General features: G+C 38.5%; 1 protein-coding gene across 1 annotated transcript in view; it reads right to left on the bottom strand.

Annotated features, from left to right (window-relative positions):
* The window catches only part of CDH2 (cadherin 2), a gene marked incomplete at both ends in the record, with an annotated part of 250,396 nt that overhangs the window by 36,617 nt on the left and 197,590 nt on the right, over positions 1–16,189 (bottom strand). The window contains 4 exons of the mRNA XM_080714497.1: positions 6,286–6,428; positions 8,028–8,281; positions 11,519–11,704; positions 12,385–12,522. Coding sequence (XP_080570623.1) covers positions 6,286–6,428; positions 8,028–8,281; positions 11,519–11,704; positions 12,385–12,522 — 721 coding nt within the window. The remainder of the gene's footprint in view (positions 1–6,285; positions 6,429–8,027; positions 8,282–11,518; positions 11,705–12,384; positions 12,523–16,189) is intronic.

The following is a 16,189-nucleotide window of genomic DNA, read 5'->3' as shown; positions in this document are numbered from 1 at the left end:
TCCAAGGAGCCTCAATTACAGTGAAATTCTCTAGCTTCCAGCCTTCTCATTCCCGCTGCTCTCTTTGTGGTTCTGGAACTTGAACTCAGGGTCATACTACCTCCCAGCTACATCCCCAGCCAGGTCACCAAGAGTCTTACTCAGTTGTTGAGGCTGATCTTAAGCCTGTAAGCTTCCTGTGTCAGCTTCCCAAGTACTAAGATTACAGTTAAGTGCCACCGTGCTCAGTACCTTCTTGCCCTTATTGCTGTGTTATCCTGGAAATATGTAGTTTCCCCTGTATCTGATAAGATGGCTTTTGGAACAAGTACACTTCTTTCCTCCCAGGGTGACCATGAGACTTCAGTGCTGGTTTGTAGGGGCTGAGCATTGTGATAATAGATACCAGGGATCCCAGGCCTCCCACACTGTTCATTGCTCAGGATCTGTGCACACTACACTCCCCCAGGCACTGTGGTGAGGTCCAGAACGCAGGGCACTCGGCTCACAAATTTATGGACTGCATCCTTTTGGCACAGAACTAGGACATGTGCATGAAAGAACAGAAGAGTGCTTTGAAAGCTGAACATGGCCGTGAGTAGTCACAATAGTCGTAGACAAGTGATACAGAACCACAGGTCTTGTCTCAGGATGGATACTACAGAGGAGAGAAATGTTATCTATTGGCCAGCCAACTTCATGCTTGAGAAAGAATTAGGTTGTTCTCTGAGATTATTTCACTGTCCCCCAATGAAGTATGTTTAAACAATGAGGATCCTCAGGCTCTGTCAACTGCTCTAGGGCACTTACTTGCTCTTATATAAAGGGTGGGGTGTTTCTAAAGACTGCTCTGCCCAATCCTAAACCCACTCAAATTCCACTATAAAATGTCATCTCTATCACCCCATGGGATAATTCAGTCTGGCCATTTGTCTTCTGTATATTATAAATAGTCATGCATATATTAAATTATACATATATATATACATAAATATTTTATAGCCATGCATACTGAGCACCAGAAATTTAGTGATCTACTCAAAATCATACAACTAGGAAGGTACACATACATATATAATCTTCAAAGAGAGGTAAGTAAATATCTCTACAATCTTCTGTGAAGAATATGATGATTCTGAGAGTAAGATCATTGATAATTGAAGCCAGGTTGTTTAAAATTTCAATATTACTTAAAACCACTATGATATTTGGTAGTTTCTTAACTTTCACATTTATTATTACACTTAAGATTACTTGGTTCTTGTAACGGCTTTATAGAATAGGCAACAGTCAAATAACTAATAAAACCAAGGCACAAGAGTATGAGAGTAGGAACATTAAGAAGCAAAACTGACACTCAAATTCGGGCCCTCTGACTGACAGTGACGTGCATAGTTGCATCCCAGATACATAGATTTTTTTTTTTTTTTTTTTTTGGTGGTACTGGGGTTCCTGGAAGCCCTTCTACCTCCGGGCTACACTCCCAGACCTATTTTTACAATTGTATTTGGAAACAGGGTCTCCTAAGCCAAGCGCGCGTGGCTGGCTTTGAACCTGTGCGATCCTCCTGTCTCCGCCTCCCAAGCGCGGGGATTACAAGCATGCGCCACCACGCCCGGCTTCCAGATACATAGATTTAATAGCTTAGCTCTCTTCTCTCTCATCAAAGCTCTTTTATTTATTTATTTATTTTGGTGGTACTGAGGGTGGCTTTCTACCTCCGGGCTACAGTCTCAGACCCACTTTATATTTTATTTGGAAACAGGGTCTCACTAAGTTGCTGAGAGCCTCACTAAGTAGCTGAGGCTGGCTTTGAACCTGCACAATCCTCCTGTCTCAGCCTCCCAAGTGCTGAAATTACAAGACTGCACCACCACACCCAGCATATAATAAAAACCTCTTTTAAAATAGGAAACAATCTACCTTGGTGAATCTCACAGTCAACACACACACACACACACACACACACACACACACACACACACACAATTTTATGATTCTTTATCTCTCAAGATTGTGGTTCAAGATATATTACTTTACTTTCCACTGTAAAGATACAGCTTCCTTGAAGTAAGGAAGTATAACAGACTCTAATGTGCAATGGTGTTAAATGGAGACTGTTCCTATAAAGGTGCAGCTCTAAACATTTGAACAGTATGTTCAAACTGTGATCCTCCTGTCTCAGGCTCCCAAATGCTCAAATTACAAGCATGAGCCACCACGTCTGGCTCAAACTGCACAAGTTGACCACCGACTGAAAGTCTATTTATTTTTAATATTCACATTCTTCATGGTCTAACTCTAAAAACGTTTGAAAATATACTTGTGATTCAGTATTAAAGCTATTCATTCATAAGAGAAAGATTTAAGTGCTTAGTATGTGCTAGGTATTGCTTTTAAAGTTTTACATGTAGAAACCATTATATCTTCCTCAAAACACTGATTTGGCTGTTGTTATTAGCCTGTTTAAGAACAATAAGTAGATACTTCACAAAAGAAGAAATTCAAATGGCCAGTAAATGTATAAAAAATGCTCAACATTACTGGCAATCAGAGAGATGCAAATCAAAACTACCCTGAGATTTCACCTAACTCCAACTAGGATGGCAACCATTCAAAACACAAACAACAGGCCAGGTGTGGTGAGGCACATTTGTAATCCCAGCATTTGGGAGGCAAAAACTGGAGGATCATGGCTCATGAACAGCCTTAGCTACTTAGCGAGGCCCTTTGCAACTCAGAGAAACTCTGTTTCAAAAATAATAATAAAGCCGGGCGTGGTGGCGCACGCTTGTAATCCCCGCACTTGGGAGGCAGAGACAGGAGGATCGCGCTGGTTCGGAGCCAGCCTCGCTGGCTTAAGAGACTCTGTTTCCACATAAAAATGTTAAAAAATAGGTCTGGGAGTGTAGCCCGTGGGAGTGTATACCGGAGGTAGAAGGGCTTCCAGGAACCCCAGTACCACCAAAAAATAAAAAAAAAAAATAATAATAATAAAAAAAGACCAAATGTTAGGGCTGGGGGTGTAGCTCCAAGGTACAGTACCCCTGAGTTCCATCCCTGGTACTGCAAAACAACAACAACAACAACAACAAACCATACAAACACCAACAAATGCTGGCAAGGATGTGGAGAAGTAGGAACTCTTAATACATTGTTGGTAGGATTGCAAATTAGTGCAACCACTTTGGAAAACAGTATGGAGGATCCTCAGAAGAAAGGGAATGAACTTACCATATCACTTCTGGGTCTCTACCCAAAAGAAAGGAAACCAAAGTACCAAACTAATGTATGCATATCTATGTTCATAGCTGTAAAATTCAGAATTGCCAAACTATGAAACCAGCCAAGATGTCCATCAACAGATGAGTGGATTACAAAACTGTGGGATCTGTGCACAATGGAATTTTACTCAGCCATAAAAAATATAATTACATCATTTACAGGGAAATGGATGGAACTGAAGAACATTATTCAAAGTAAGATTATGTCAGTAAAAAAAAAATCAATGCTCTCCCTAATATGTGGAAGCTAGGGAGAAAATGGATCATAGGAGAAACTCTAGATGAAGGAGATACTCTAGATGAGTAAACAAGGTGACCTAACTGAGGGGGATGGGAGGGAGAATAGGGAAATTCTTTAATGTACATGATGTACGTTCACAAGCATATTAAAGCCAATTGCTAAGCCAAATATGAAAAGGAAGGAGGGGGACAGAATGGGGTGGAAATTGGAGAAGGGCTAATTGGGTGATATGTGCATGTATGCCTCTACCATCTTGTACTCTATTAAGATTTATGACTACAAAAGCCGGGCGTGGTGGCACACGCTTGTAATCCCCGTGCTTGGGAGCCAGAGACAGGAGGATCACGCAGGTTCGAAGCCAGCCGCACACGCTGGCTTAGGAGACCTTGTTTCCAAATAAAAATGTAAAAATAGTTCTGGGAGTGTAGCCTGGAAGTAGAAGGGCTTCCAGGAACCCCAGTACCACCACCACCACCACACACACACACACACACACACACACACACACACACACACAAATATATATATAATATAATATATATATATATATATATTTATGACTACAATACACCAATAAAATTTAAAACAATAACAAAATGAAACCAATTAAAACCCCATCACCCCCGGGTATGGTGGCATACGCTTGTAGTCCCCACGCTTGGGAGGCGGAGACAGGAGGATCACGCAGGTTCAAAGCCAGCCTTGCTGGCTTAAGAGACTGTTTCCAAAATAAAATAATAAATAAAATAAAATAAAATAAAATAAAATAGTTCTGGGAGTGTAACATGGAGGTAGAAGGGTTTCCTGGAACCCCAGTACCACCACCAAAATCAAACCAAAACAAAACAAAACCCATCACTATTTCCACACTTAGAGAATAGTACAGCATTTTTGATAACCAAGGCTATGCACACTAACTACAATCTTGGCCACACAAATAGTATTTTGAGTATGTATGCACAGGATTAGAAGGTCATCCAACTATGATGCTTGTGATTACATGACTTTGTTTTTGTTTTTTCTTGTGTTTTTTGTTTCCTATAATGAGCATATTAACTTACAAATGAAGATTATTATTTTTTTTTTTTTGGTACTTGGGGGTGGAACCCAGAAACTTTTTTTTTTTACCTCCAGGCTATACTCCGAGACCTATTTTATATTTTATTTGGAACCAGGGTCTCACTAAGTTGCTGAAAGCCTAAGTAGCTGAGGCTGGTTTCGAACCTGTGAGATCTTCCTGTCTCAGCCTCTGAAGCATGAGGATTCCAAGTGTGCACCACCACGCTCGGCTCATAAAACATTATTTTACAGGGGAAAAAAAGGAAGTAGTAGAGGAGCTTAGGTCCAGGGGGTCAAGGAGAACACCAGAAGGCCTCCCTCTCAATGTGTGTGTGTGTGTGTGTGTGTGTGTGTATGTGCATGGTGCGTGTATATATATATATATATATATATATATATATATATAGCAAGTGCATATATACATATGGTGTGTGTATATGTATATATGTGTAGATATGGGGTGTGTGCATATTTATATATATGGTATGTATATATATGGTGTGTGTGCATGTGTGTATATGTATATATATGGTATATGTACATATATATAGTTTTGTGTGTGTGTGCTTGCATGGGTATGTGTATGTGTGTGTGTGTGTGTGTGTGTGTGTGTGTCATAATGGGGAGTGAAAATGAATTCAGGGCAATCTACTTCTGAACTATGCCCCCTACAGGCCCACTTTATTTATTTACTTATATTTTGAAACAGTATCTCACTAAGTTGCTGAGGGCCTAAGTAGCTGAGGCTAGCCTTAAATTGTGATTCTCCTATCTCAGCCTCCCAATACTGGGATTACAGGCAAGTGTCACCATGCCTAGCATAGAGCCCACATTCTTAAGCACATGTCACACTGAGTGCTAAGAAAACAAAAAGGGCCATCATTATGCTATTTAAGTCTCTTTATTTTAGATATCTAAAAAAGCACATACCTATTTATCTGAACCAACTGAAACCCAGCAAAGATCCAGAAAGAATACTAAAATGGTGTCAAAGTGTATGTTCTAAAGCCAATACCCGAATGCTTACATACTCACTTTTCTCAATTTATGCACATAACTTAGAGTCCCTTGCCCATGGCAGAGAGATACAGACTAATAGCCACAAACACACTAAGAAAAAGGAACATCAAAAGATCAACTAAGCCAGGCGTGGTGGCACATGCTTGTAATCCCAGCATTTGAGAGGCTGAGACAGGAGGATTGCAGTTTCTGGACAGTCTCAGCTACTTAGTGAGGTCCTTTGCAACTCACTGAGTCCCTGTTTCAACATAAAAAATAAAATAGGTCTGGGGGTATTGCTCAGAGGTAGAATGCCTCTGGGTTCAATCCACAGTACTGCGGGGGGGGGGGATAAGACCAACTCAAGTGACAAAGTCTGGGGACACTGAGGGTTGATTATTTCTGCAGTAATTGGGGCACCAATGTGTGCCAGGACAGGAAAATACCACATGTCCACAATCATCATGTCAGGCTACCATGGAAGATGTATGGACAAAGAGAACACTCATTACAGACAACAGAAAAATATGTCATAGAAAGCACACAGGAAATGAAAAATAAATATTGGGGCCCTATAAAAGAGTCGGGGCCCTATGAGTAGTAAAGGTCAGTTTTCTAGACAATTCAGTCTTATAGAAAACCTCAACTGTACATGCAATAATGAGGCTCTACTCTCTTTAAGCAATGTACAAGATGACACAAAGACTACATTTAATTACAAACCATTGTCAGAAGCAAGGAAAGTCGCATTATATATATTGTTTTTCACATTTGGTGATTCTCTGTCCAAAACAGCAATTGTAGTGATTTGACCATTCACAGGATCTATTTTTAACCAATTGGCAGGATCAGATAATTTTGTATATCTACAAAATAAAAGCACAGCAATTTTAGGGTTTTTTTTTTTACAAAACATAAAAATAAAGCTTGCTTTATATATTAAATTGCACAAATATAACCAGCTCATCAAGTTGCATTTTGGTAGATGAAGGGTAGAAACAGAACAGCTTCAACATAGAAAATAATTTTTGTGGCAGTGATTTGGGAGATGCATTAAGGTCAGACATGCAGGGAACACTCTACAGGTGTTTAGAGGAAAGCCCAGGAGCAGTCTCCCTGTTGCAGTATAAGGTGGACCAGAGAGATCTTCCTTTAGGATCCAACTGATAATAACACGGTGGCATAAAACAGCATGCTTATATTCAGGAACCCTAATGCACAGAAGCTTATTTGATATCACAGACTCCTTTCTTAGCACGACAGAGATTAATCTCACTGGAAAGATACCCATATAATCCCATTCTTACTAGCACATCTCATCCAGAGTCAACACTATCTATCTTTTAAAGAAGTATCATCAGTTGAATCCTGCATCAATAGGTATCAACTTAAACTCCATTTTCACTAGAGGTAAGTGAGCTTTTCAAGCTCAGTATCTTATGTATATAGTGAAGAAAATGTGTTTGCAGAGGTAAGAACTGTTGGATTTCAATACACTTATTAATTTAGCTTTTTAGCTATCTTGACTTCAATGCATGGTGGAGTGAAGGATAAATGCAGCAGTTCTGACAGAAATTAAAGTATGAGCTAATTTTAAGAATTATCACCAGCTATGGATAAGGATCACATAGGATACACTTTGCCAGTCATCTACTCCCTCATGAAGAAAGATAAATTAGATTTTGCTGAGTGTGGAAATATTTACAGGCACACTTTATAAATTCACTGTACAGTTAAGGGATGATTATAATTAGCTCTTAGATCTTGGTTTTAGCATGAGTTTTCTTTTTTTCCTGATGTGTGGAAGAGAGATAAATGCTAAAAGATTATAAAATTTCCCTATTTATTCTCTGAAATTTTTGAGGTGTTTGTTATAAAAGCACCAGCTAGATAACTAATTTTAAAAAGGAAAGATTTTTTTTTTCAAATGAGCAGGTCAATTTTACATATTTTTAATGTAATATGTTATAGGCTGAGAGAAATTAAGTAACATTATCTTGGAAAATATTTACCCCATTATGAGATTTTTCTATGAGTGTTGATGAACTAAAAAAGCCTTTTCTTTATAAGAAATAACCTCCAGCTGGGTACAGTGGCATGTGCCTGTAACACCAGTATTTGGGGGGCTAAGAAAGGAGGACTGCAAGTTTGAGGCCAGACTTGGCAACTTTGCAAGACCTTGTTTTTTTTTTTTTTTTAAAGAAGAAAAAAGAACAAAGGGCTGGGAGTGTGGCTCAGGAGTGGAATGCCCCTGAGTTCAATATACAGTCACAAGAACCAAAAAGAAACAAAGAATTTTTTTCCTCTCAAAAATTCTCTGTAAGATCCAAACATATTAGGATAAAATACAAAACATATAGTTAATAGTTTCTATGTTAAGGAAGGTTTCATACTCAAACGCATAAACTTTATGCATGGTATACAATAGAATATAATTACAAGCTACAGTGAACAGCACGCCATACCTAATATTTTGCTGCATATATCGATCTGGGTCCTGAGCAGTGAATGTTGTCAACATGGTGCCCGCATGAAGGCCTTCTTCTTGGCGAATGATCTTAGGGTTGGGGGCAAAATAAGGGTTTTCATTCACATCAATAACTGTAACAGACACAGTGGCAGTCGACTGAGGTGGGTGTTGAATTCCCTTGGCTAATGGCACTTGATTTTCCGCAGCAACAGTAAGGACAAACATCCTATTTGTTTCAAAATCTATTGGCTGGAAAAAAGAGAAAAGGGAAGCCATATTATTTTCAGAAATTAGGATATTTGTATTCTTAGCTCATTTTTCTATGAAATCCATTCCCAAAGCTTTGTTTTTTAAATTCATAGCTGGGCGTGGTGACACACACTTGTAATCCTAGTACTTGGGAGACCGAGACAGGAGGGTAACAGATTTGAGGCTAGACTCAGGTAATTAGTGAGGCCCTCTGCAACTTAGTGAGACACTATTTCAAAATAAAGAGTAAAGAATAAGACTGGGGGTGTAGCTGGAGGTAGAATGCCCTTGGGTCCATCCCTACTCTCACACTCCTAAGTTTCCTCTCAAATTCTTAGAAAACATGTGTTGGCGTGGTTAGTCATTGAAATACTTATTCCAGTTTAACCTAATTGTAAGTCTTGGCTACTTCAAAAACTTATGTCCAGTAAATAATGCATAGAACTGTTGCACAGATCTATTTAGGCATATAAAAATTCATTATTTTTAAAAGTAGCACTTGTCATGGTTAGATATACAATGTCCCCTGAAGAGCTCCAATGTCAATGTTCAGAGTTGATGTAACTGAGTCATCAGGGCTGTAATCTCATCCACAGACACATCTAGTGGGTCCACCTGTGTGGAAAGCCAGGCCAGGGGGGTGTTGCTGGAGAAGCCGCAGCCCCAGGGACTGTGCGTGTGTCTTTGGTCCCTTGCTTGCTGGCGGTTTCTCTGCTTCTGGCTTCCATGAGGTGAGAGGAGAGCCTCGCTCTGTCTCTGCTTTCTGGCACCATGCTCTGAGATGTGCAGACACTGGCTCCAGGTGGACTGAACCTGGAATCTCCAGAGACTAAATAATCCTGTAAATCTGCCTTCCTCCCTCTAAGATGTGTGGTCACAGTTTCTGTGGATTATAGAGTAAGAATATTGACAGAGGCAGCATTGTTAATCAAAAATACTAAATAATATGAGGTTACATGAGACAAGGAGTATACTCTCAAATATTGGTACAAGACCGCTACTCATCCAGGAAAGCTCTTACTAGTCTGTGACGAACTGAAAAACAAAAACAAAGCATTTGGGAGGCTGAGACAAGAGGATTGCAGTTCGCATGCAGCCTCAGCTACTTAGTGAGGTCCTTTGCAATTCAATGAGACCCTGTTTAAAATAAAGAATAAAAAATAGGGCTGAGGGTTTGGCTTAGAGGTAAAATATCCCTGGGTTCCATCCCAGTACCAGAAAAAAAAAACCCAGAAAAATATGCTTAGTATTATTAAACATTCATGTATTTTTCATAATTTGAAGAACACACATGTATGCACAAATACATCTTTTAATAGTGATAGGATTTTTAAATAGTTACTAACAGTAATTTCTGCCAGCAGGTTTTTTTCTCCCTTCTTTGTGATTTAGAAAATTAAAACTCTGTTGTCTTCAAAAACAATTTTGAGTATTTTCCTGGCTTGTAAAAGACCCCACATTTAAGAACAACATTCAGCTTATGATGCACAAGTAATTCTTCATGTAAATATGAACTTCCAAAGTTCCACTGAATCTTAGTGTCAATGGAATGTTTCAGGAGTTGAATGAGCAGTAAGATTTTTAAAAAATTTTTTTGGTGGTACTGGGGGTAGAACCCAGGGTATTTCTTTCTCTGGGCTATACTCCCAGACCTATTTTGGAAACAGGGTCTCACTAAGTTGCTGAGAGCCTCACTAAGTAGCTGAGGCTAGCTTTGAACCTGTGCGAACCTCCTGTCTCAGCCTCCCAAGTACTAGGATTAAAGCGTGCACCAGCACTTGGCTGAGCAGACTGGAACTTTACTTAACTTCTTTTGACCATCTTTTTAGTGCAAGTGCAAAAAAATCCTACAGTGTGGCAATAATAGGGAAGAAAGGGCAGGGCAAGTGCACAAGCCGTCACAGTGGCTGCAGAACGGAGCTTCCTGAGAAACCCACATCATCAGCACAAACCACCTCTTTTTCCTACCTAGGCCACCCCCCCAAGTGTTCAAACGCTGTTTTTCTTTTATCACTCCAGAATCTGCAATTCATATCCCCTTTATCAAGTATTTTAAACAAGACAGGAAAAATGGCAGAAAGTAAATCTTGGTTGATTTCAACGCCCAACATAAAATCTACTTATGCTAAGCAGTATTTGCAGAGTTCCAGGTCCTTCAATGTATATGAAACTCATTACTTTCATGGCAATGCCATTATTTAGGTGCTGTTATCAGCCTCTCTTTCTGTATGAGGAACCTGAGGTTAAGTGCCCAACAGGAGTAAACAGATCTGTGACAGGTAGCTGGGCTCTGGGGCTGGTGTTTTTAGTCACTATTCTGTAGTTGTTCAGAAAGTTTCTACAGCCCACCCTATTCCACTCATCTTATAAACAGTGTATGATTCTTAACAACTGGTGCTTCCACATACATTTCTCTAGGAGGCCAACGCTATGGTTCACTGAAAGTCAAGAATGCTCAGGTGAAAGGCAAAGGAGTTAATCTTCACTGAGTGGTTAAAAGGAAGGTACATTTGTTTTTTAAAAAAACTTTTACATTATAGTTATACATTTATTATATCTGAAAAATATTCCTTTTGCATCCAGCAATGAACGGTTTTGCTAGGTTCTTTTTTTGACAAAGTTCTCTAATGTTCATGATGTACATTAACAAACATATCAATCACTAAGCCAAACATGAGGAGGGAGGGTGAGGGAGGGGACAGGACCGGAACTGGGTAAGGGCTAACTGGGTGATGTGTGCATGTATGTCTCTAACACCTTGTACTCTATTATGATGTATGACTACAATGCACCAATAAAAAATAAAAAGAGGAATCTGTTCCTTATTTTTTAAAAGCATTTATATCAATACTGTAAATGAAAGCATTTAAAAAACCCAGGCCCTCTTCCTGCCTATTCATTCTATTTTGCTTCTGTGCCGTCTTTTGGTTCATTCACTACCTGCCAATATTCTAATAGCTCCAAATATGAGGAAAAGTAGGGATGGCTTATCATTCCTAATAGCTACCAACTGGTGATCAAAACCTCACAATGTGAAATATGTTTGTGCAGGGTGGTATAGCTGGGTCATATGGATCCATTCTCAGCCAAACTGAGTGTAAAACAATCATTTTCTAGTGATAATGGGAGCACATCTATCTAACCTATCAAATACATGCAAACTGCAGATTTGGAAATATCTGGCAGGGAAAATGGAAGAGGATCTACTGGTCACTGCTGAGCACTGGAAACACTTACTTTTACCACGGTGACTAACCCGTCATTGCTGTTTGGGTCAGTCTGAATGGCAAAACGTCCTGTAGGGTCTCCACCACTGATTCTGTACACCGCGTTCCAGGCTGGTGTATGAGGCTGGTCCTTATCGGTCACAGTCAGATTTGCTACTATGACATCCACCCTGTTCTCAGGGACTTCACCATAGAACTATGAGAAAGACAAACAGCAGTCAGAGCGACCATGTGGACCACTGAAGGATGGGTGGTCACGATGACCAAAATACCTTATTTTAACTGCCCCATTAAATCTCGATTATCTACACTAAATGAAGATATCAGTAATTACAGAATTCATGTTTGCCTTTAAAAATACTATAGTACTTTTCAGCATTTATGTTTGCCTTTAAAAATACTATAGCACTCTTCAGCCCACAATATTTTTACATATTATGTTAAATTTTCATTAATATTAAAATTAGCATCCATTTGTATCTAGGTGATTTATTTGGGATTTGGGGAAAGGACTTGTCTGTGGATATAATTTTACTTGAGATATAGATAATTATATGCTGACAAAGAATAAATAAGTCAAAGAGATCATGCACCTAAAAATATAAGTATTTTGTTATAATGGCACAAAGTCTTTTAAGGACATTTGTTCCACACAGCATATTTTAACATCTTTAACAATGGGACCTAGGACAATGAAAAGCAAACTACTCAGATGTCTGATTTAAAGCCCTGGAGACCAACGCCTCCGAGTCAGTGGCCATTCTACCATTAGGTTCAGCAAGCTCCACTTCTATTTAACACATTTACTATTTATGACAAAACTTCCACATAATGGGTCACAGACCTCAAGTTCCTTGAGTGACAAGCTGTACTTACTGTCATGGCGGTGAACTCTGGAGGATTGTCATTGACGTCTGTCACGGTGATGACGGCTGTGGCTGTGTTTGAAAGGCCGTAGGTGGGATTGCCCTCCATGTCTGTAGCTTGAATTATTAGCGTATACTGTTGCACTTTCTAAAAAGACATAAAGATAAGAACTTAAATGAGACTAATTCTTCAAGAAAGCCCAACAGTTGTTCTGTAAATGGCTCTTTATTACACAGGAAAGCACAGCATCATTCATGGTGATTAACATTACTTGAAATTTCCCAAGTGGAACTGTTTACTTTAAACTTACAAAGCACAGGTCTGGTCCTTGTCTAGAGACTTAACTGTGTATATTCACTTCTAAGCAGTAAAGAATGTGTTGCAGATGTGTGAAAATTCACAGCTAAGCTGAAGCCTCCATCTGGTTTCAACCTCTCCTTTTTCTTTACAAGACTATGATCAAACATTCTAGCCTTTGGGTTTATACTGACTTTCTGATGCTAATTTTACCCAGTTTAAGATAGTAAAGACAATGAAGAAGCTCAAGAAAGGTGAAAGCTTATATCATTCACAAGGTATAAATGCTTTGCATATACATTTATACACACATATATACATATGTACACACATATAGATATAGAATATATATGTGTGTGAATATAATATATATATATATATATATATATATATATATATATATATATATATATGTAGTAAGAGGGTTAATACAGTATTTTCCCTGAATTTTTATTAGTGCAACTATTCAACACTATTAATTACATTATGATGTGAGATTATAATGCATCAATAAAAGTCTAAAAATCTATGTAGGAGATATTTTTAAACAAAGTAAAAAGCTAATTGAAGCCAATTGGTTGAAGCTTGTGATCTCATTGTGATTGAGGCCTGTGCCTGTGATTTCAGTGACTCAGGAACTGAGACAGTAGGATTGCAAGTTTAAAGCCAGCCTGGGCAACTTAGTGAGACCCTGTCTCAAAAATATAATAAAATGAAAGACCAGGGCATGTAGTTCAGTGGTAGAGCACTCATCCCCAACACTGTAAAACAAATCCAAACAAAGCAAAACATAAAACCCACACAATACAAAGATAGTTTTGGAACATAATAGGTAATTATTTAATAACTGCAATCAACTGACTGATATTTAGATATAATACTCATGTCCACTGTTTTGATTTCAGGTCTAAATGGATCAAGATACAAATATGTTTAAGTAAAGATGATTATCATAAGATAGACATTCACTATTCCAAATTCCAGACTGACTATTTCAGAAGGGAGCCAAATTAAGATGTAATGTGTCAAAGAGAATATCCTGTGGTTGTCTGAGAAGTCTACAGCATTAGCCGACAAAGTTTTATATTAGGAAAATCTAGCCAAAGACAGTATCCAAGATAATCTAAAATCATTTGGAATTTCTGTAAAATTGGCACAGACAGAAAAATACAGATCATATTCATAAATGTTAAAACACTCTGAACAAAATTTACTTCTTCATATAAAACAAAAACCAAACAACCACTGCAGCAAAGTGTGGTTTTTCCTGCTTCTAAATATAGCTAACATTATGAATGGCCATTCTTAGGGGATTTCTGGAGCTTGGATAGATCAGGCATAAATTGTAGTTTTTCGTTTGGCTGTCGGAGGGAAGGGCAAGAAAAAGAAAAAAGGAAAAGAAAGGAAATCCAAACTTGCATATCAGATTTAAAGTCTCTGCCTATGCAAATGTCGACCACTAGCAGTTATTTACTTTAGTTAGTGTTAGTCTTCCTAAAGGAGAAAATACCAAATTTTGCTGAATTAAAAACAAAACCCTAAGCCGGGCCTGGTGGCATACGCATTTGGGAAGCTGAGACAGGAGGATCATGGTTCATGGCCAGCCTCAGCTACTTAGTGAGGCCCTTGGTAACTCAGTGACACCCTGTTTCAAAATAAAGAATAAAAACGAGGGCTGGGGGTGTTCCATTCCCAGTACCACACAACAAAAAACAAAAACCACAAAGGAGTCCACAAAGGAGTCCTGAGGTTGAAGCGTTTTACTTTGTTCATCTGGTCCCCACCAGGTGCCACTTAGGCAGGCTGCACTGTTGCCCAATGATTTCCCTCCTCAGCCAATGCCACGGGAGCCGACTGCTCTGCTGGTTAGAGGAGGTGTTTTAATCCTCCTGGTAGAGAAGATATTTTAGTTTAGCTTTCTTGATGAAAATAAAAATTTATTATGACTTTTGAAATTCCATTTTTATAAGGTTCTACTTAGAGAAACAGATGAACATTTCATAAAAAGAAAAAGAAGAGTTTATTTTTTAAGAACTTAAAAACATACAGATATATGGAGATACAGTGCTTTATGAGAATCTACTCTATAAAATATTTAAATTACAGAATATATAAACTATTTTACTTAGAGCTGAAATATTGGGATTAGTATCTAAAATTTAAATTTCCTATTGCTTCAAGCTAGTCTTCAAATCTTGAACTTTTAAAAGAACATTATTGTTTCTAAAATACAACATCTATGCAAATTAAATAAAACAACTGGTAAATAATATAATCTCCATTCTCAAGTACTTGATTGACAAAATGTTCTTATATTTAGTAAGATGACTTGATAGCCTATGTTTTAGGCAATCAACCCATACAGAACTTCTTGCCTAAACTGGTCATTGGGCATCTGCCTCTGACTGACTGACCTTTAGATTCCCTCCCAATTTGAATTCCCACTCCCACAGCACCAAATTGGATCCAGGGGATTCTGCTTTAAAATTTTTCATCACTTTCTGTTCTAAGGAAGTTAAAATCTCAGGCCATCTACATCCTTATTAATCCTTCCCTCTCTGTGACTCACCATGCTACGAAAGCTATCCTTTATCATTCATTTACCTTGTATTAATCTTCAAAAGTGCTTTCATGATGCCATGGTAATTGCATTTGGCAATTCTCTCTGCCTAGAACAGTGGTTCTCAACAAGGGTGACTGTGTCCTGCCAGGGGACATATTTTGTTGTCCCAAAGTGCAGAGCAGTATAGGCATCTAATATGTAGAAGCCAGAGTTTCTGCTGAATGTACATAGGACAGGACCTAAAACAAATAATTATGTAGTCCAAATGTCAAAGTGCCATGGCTAAGTAATCCTGGCCAGGACACCCTGCCTGCATTCTGAGCCCAGCAAACACAAAGTTTAAAAGTCTATGACTTTGAATCAGAGCTGTTTTTGTGTCCTCCAGATTGTGGCCTTACAACACAACATAACCACCGTTTCTAGTTTAATATGGCTGTTATAATGTGTATGTCTGTTTTTGCTGCACTATGCATATGTGTGAAAATACACACACACACACACACACAACACACACACACACACACACACCTTTCCAAAGATTCTTGTTTTGTTAATGTTTCTTCATTGATACATAGCAGTACATTACACTGTATAGTACAATTATTTATTAAAACTTCTATTGAGAGTTGGCATGGTGGCACACAATTGTAATCCCAGCATTTGGGAAGCTGAGACAGGATGATCACTGTTCATGGACAGCCTCAGTTACTTACTGAAGCCCTTTGCAAGTCAGTGAGATTCTGTTTCAAAATAAAGAATAAAAATAAAAATTAGGGCTGGGGGTGTAGCAATTCGAAGGTAGAACATATCCCTGGGTTCCATCCCCAGTACTGAAAAAAAAAATTATATTGAGAGCATAAACTACCATCCTTCAAGCTGCCAGTGATTCACATACAATTTTCCCAATTTTGCTGTAATCTCATATATCCATACCATGAGTCATTTCCTATTTAT

This window comes from Muscardinus avellanarius (assembly GCF_963383645.1).
Source record: "Muscardinus avellanarius genome assembly, chromosome: 17".
NCBI classification, from domain to species: Eukaryota; Metazoa; Chordata; class Mammalia; order Rodentia; family Gliridae; genus Muscardinus; species Muscardinus avellanarius.
Note: the sequence above shows the minus strand (reverse complement) of the source record. Positions and strands in the feature narration are given on the sequence as shown.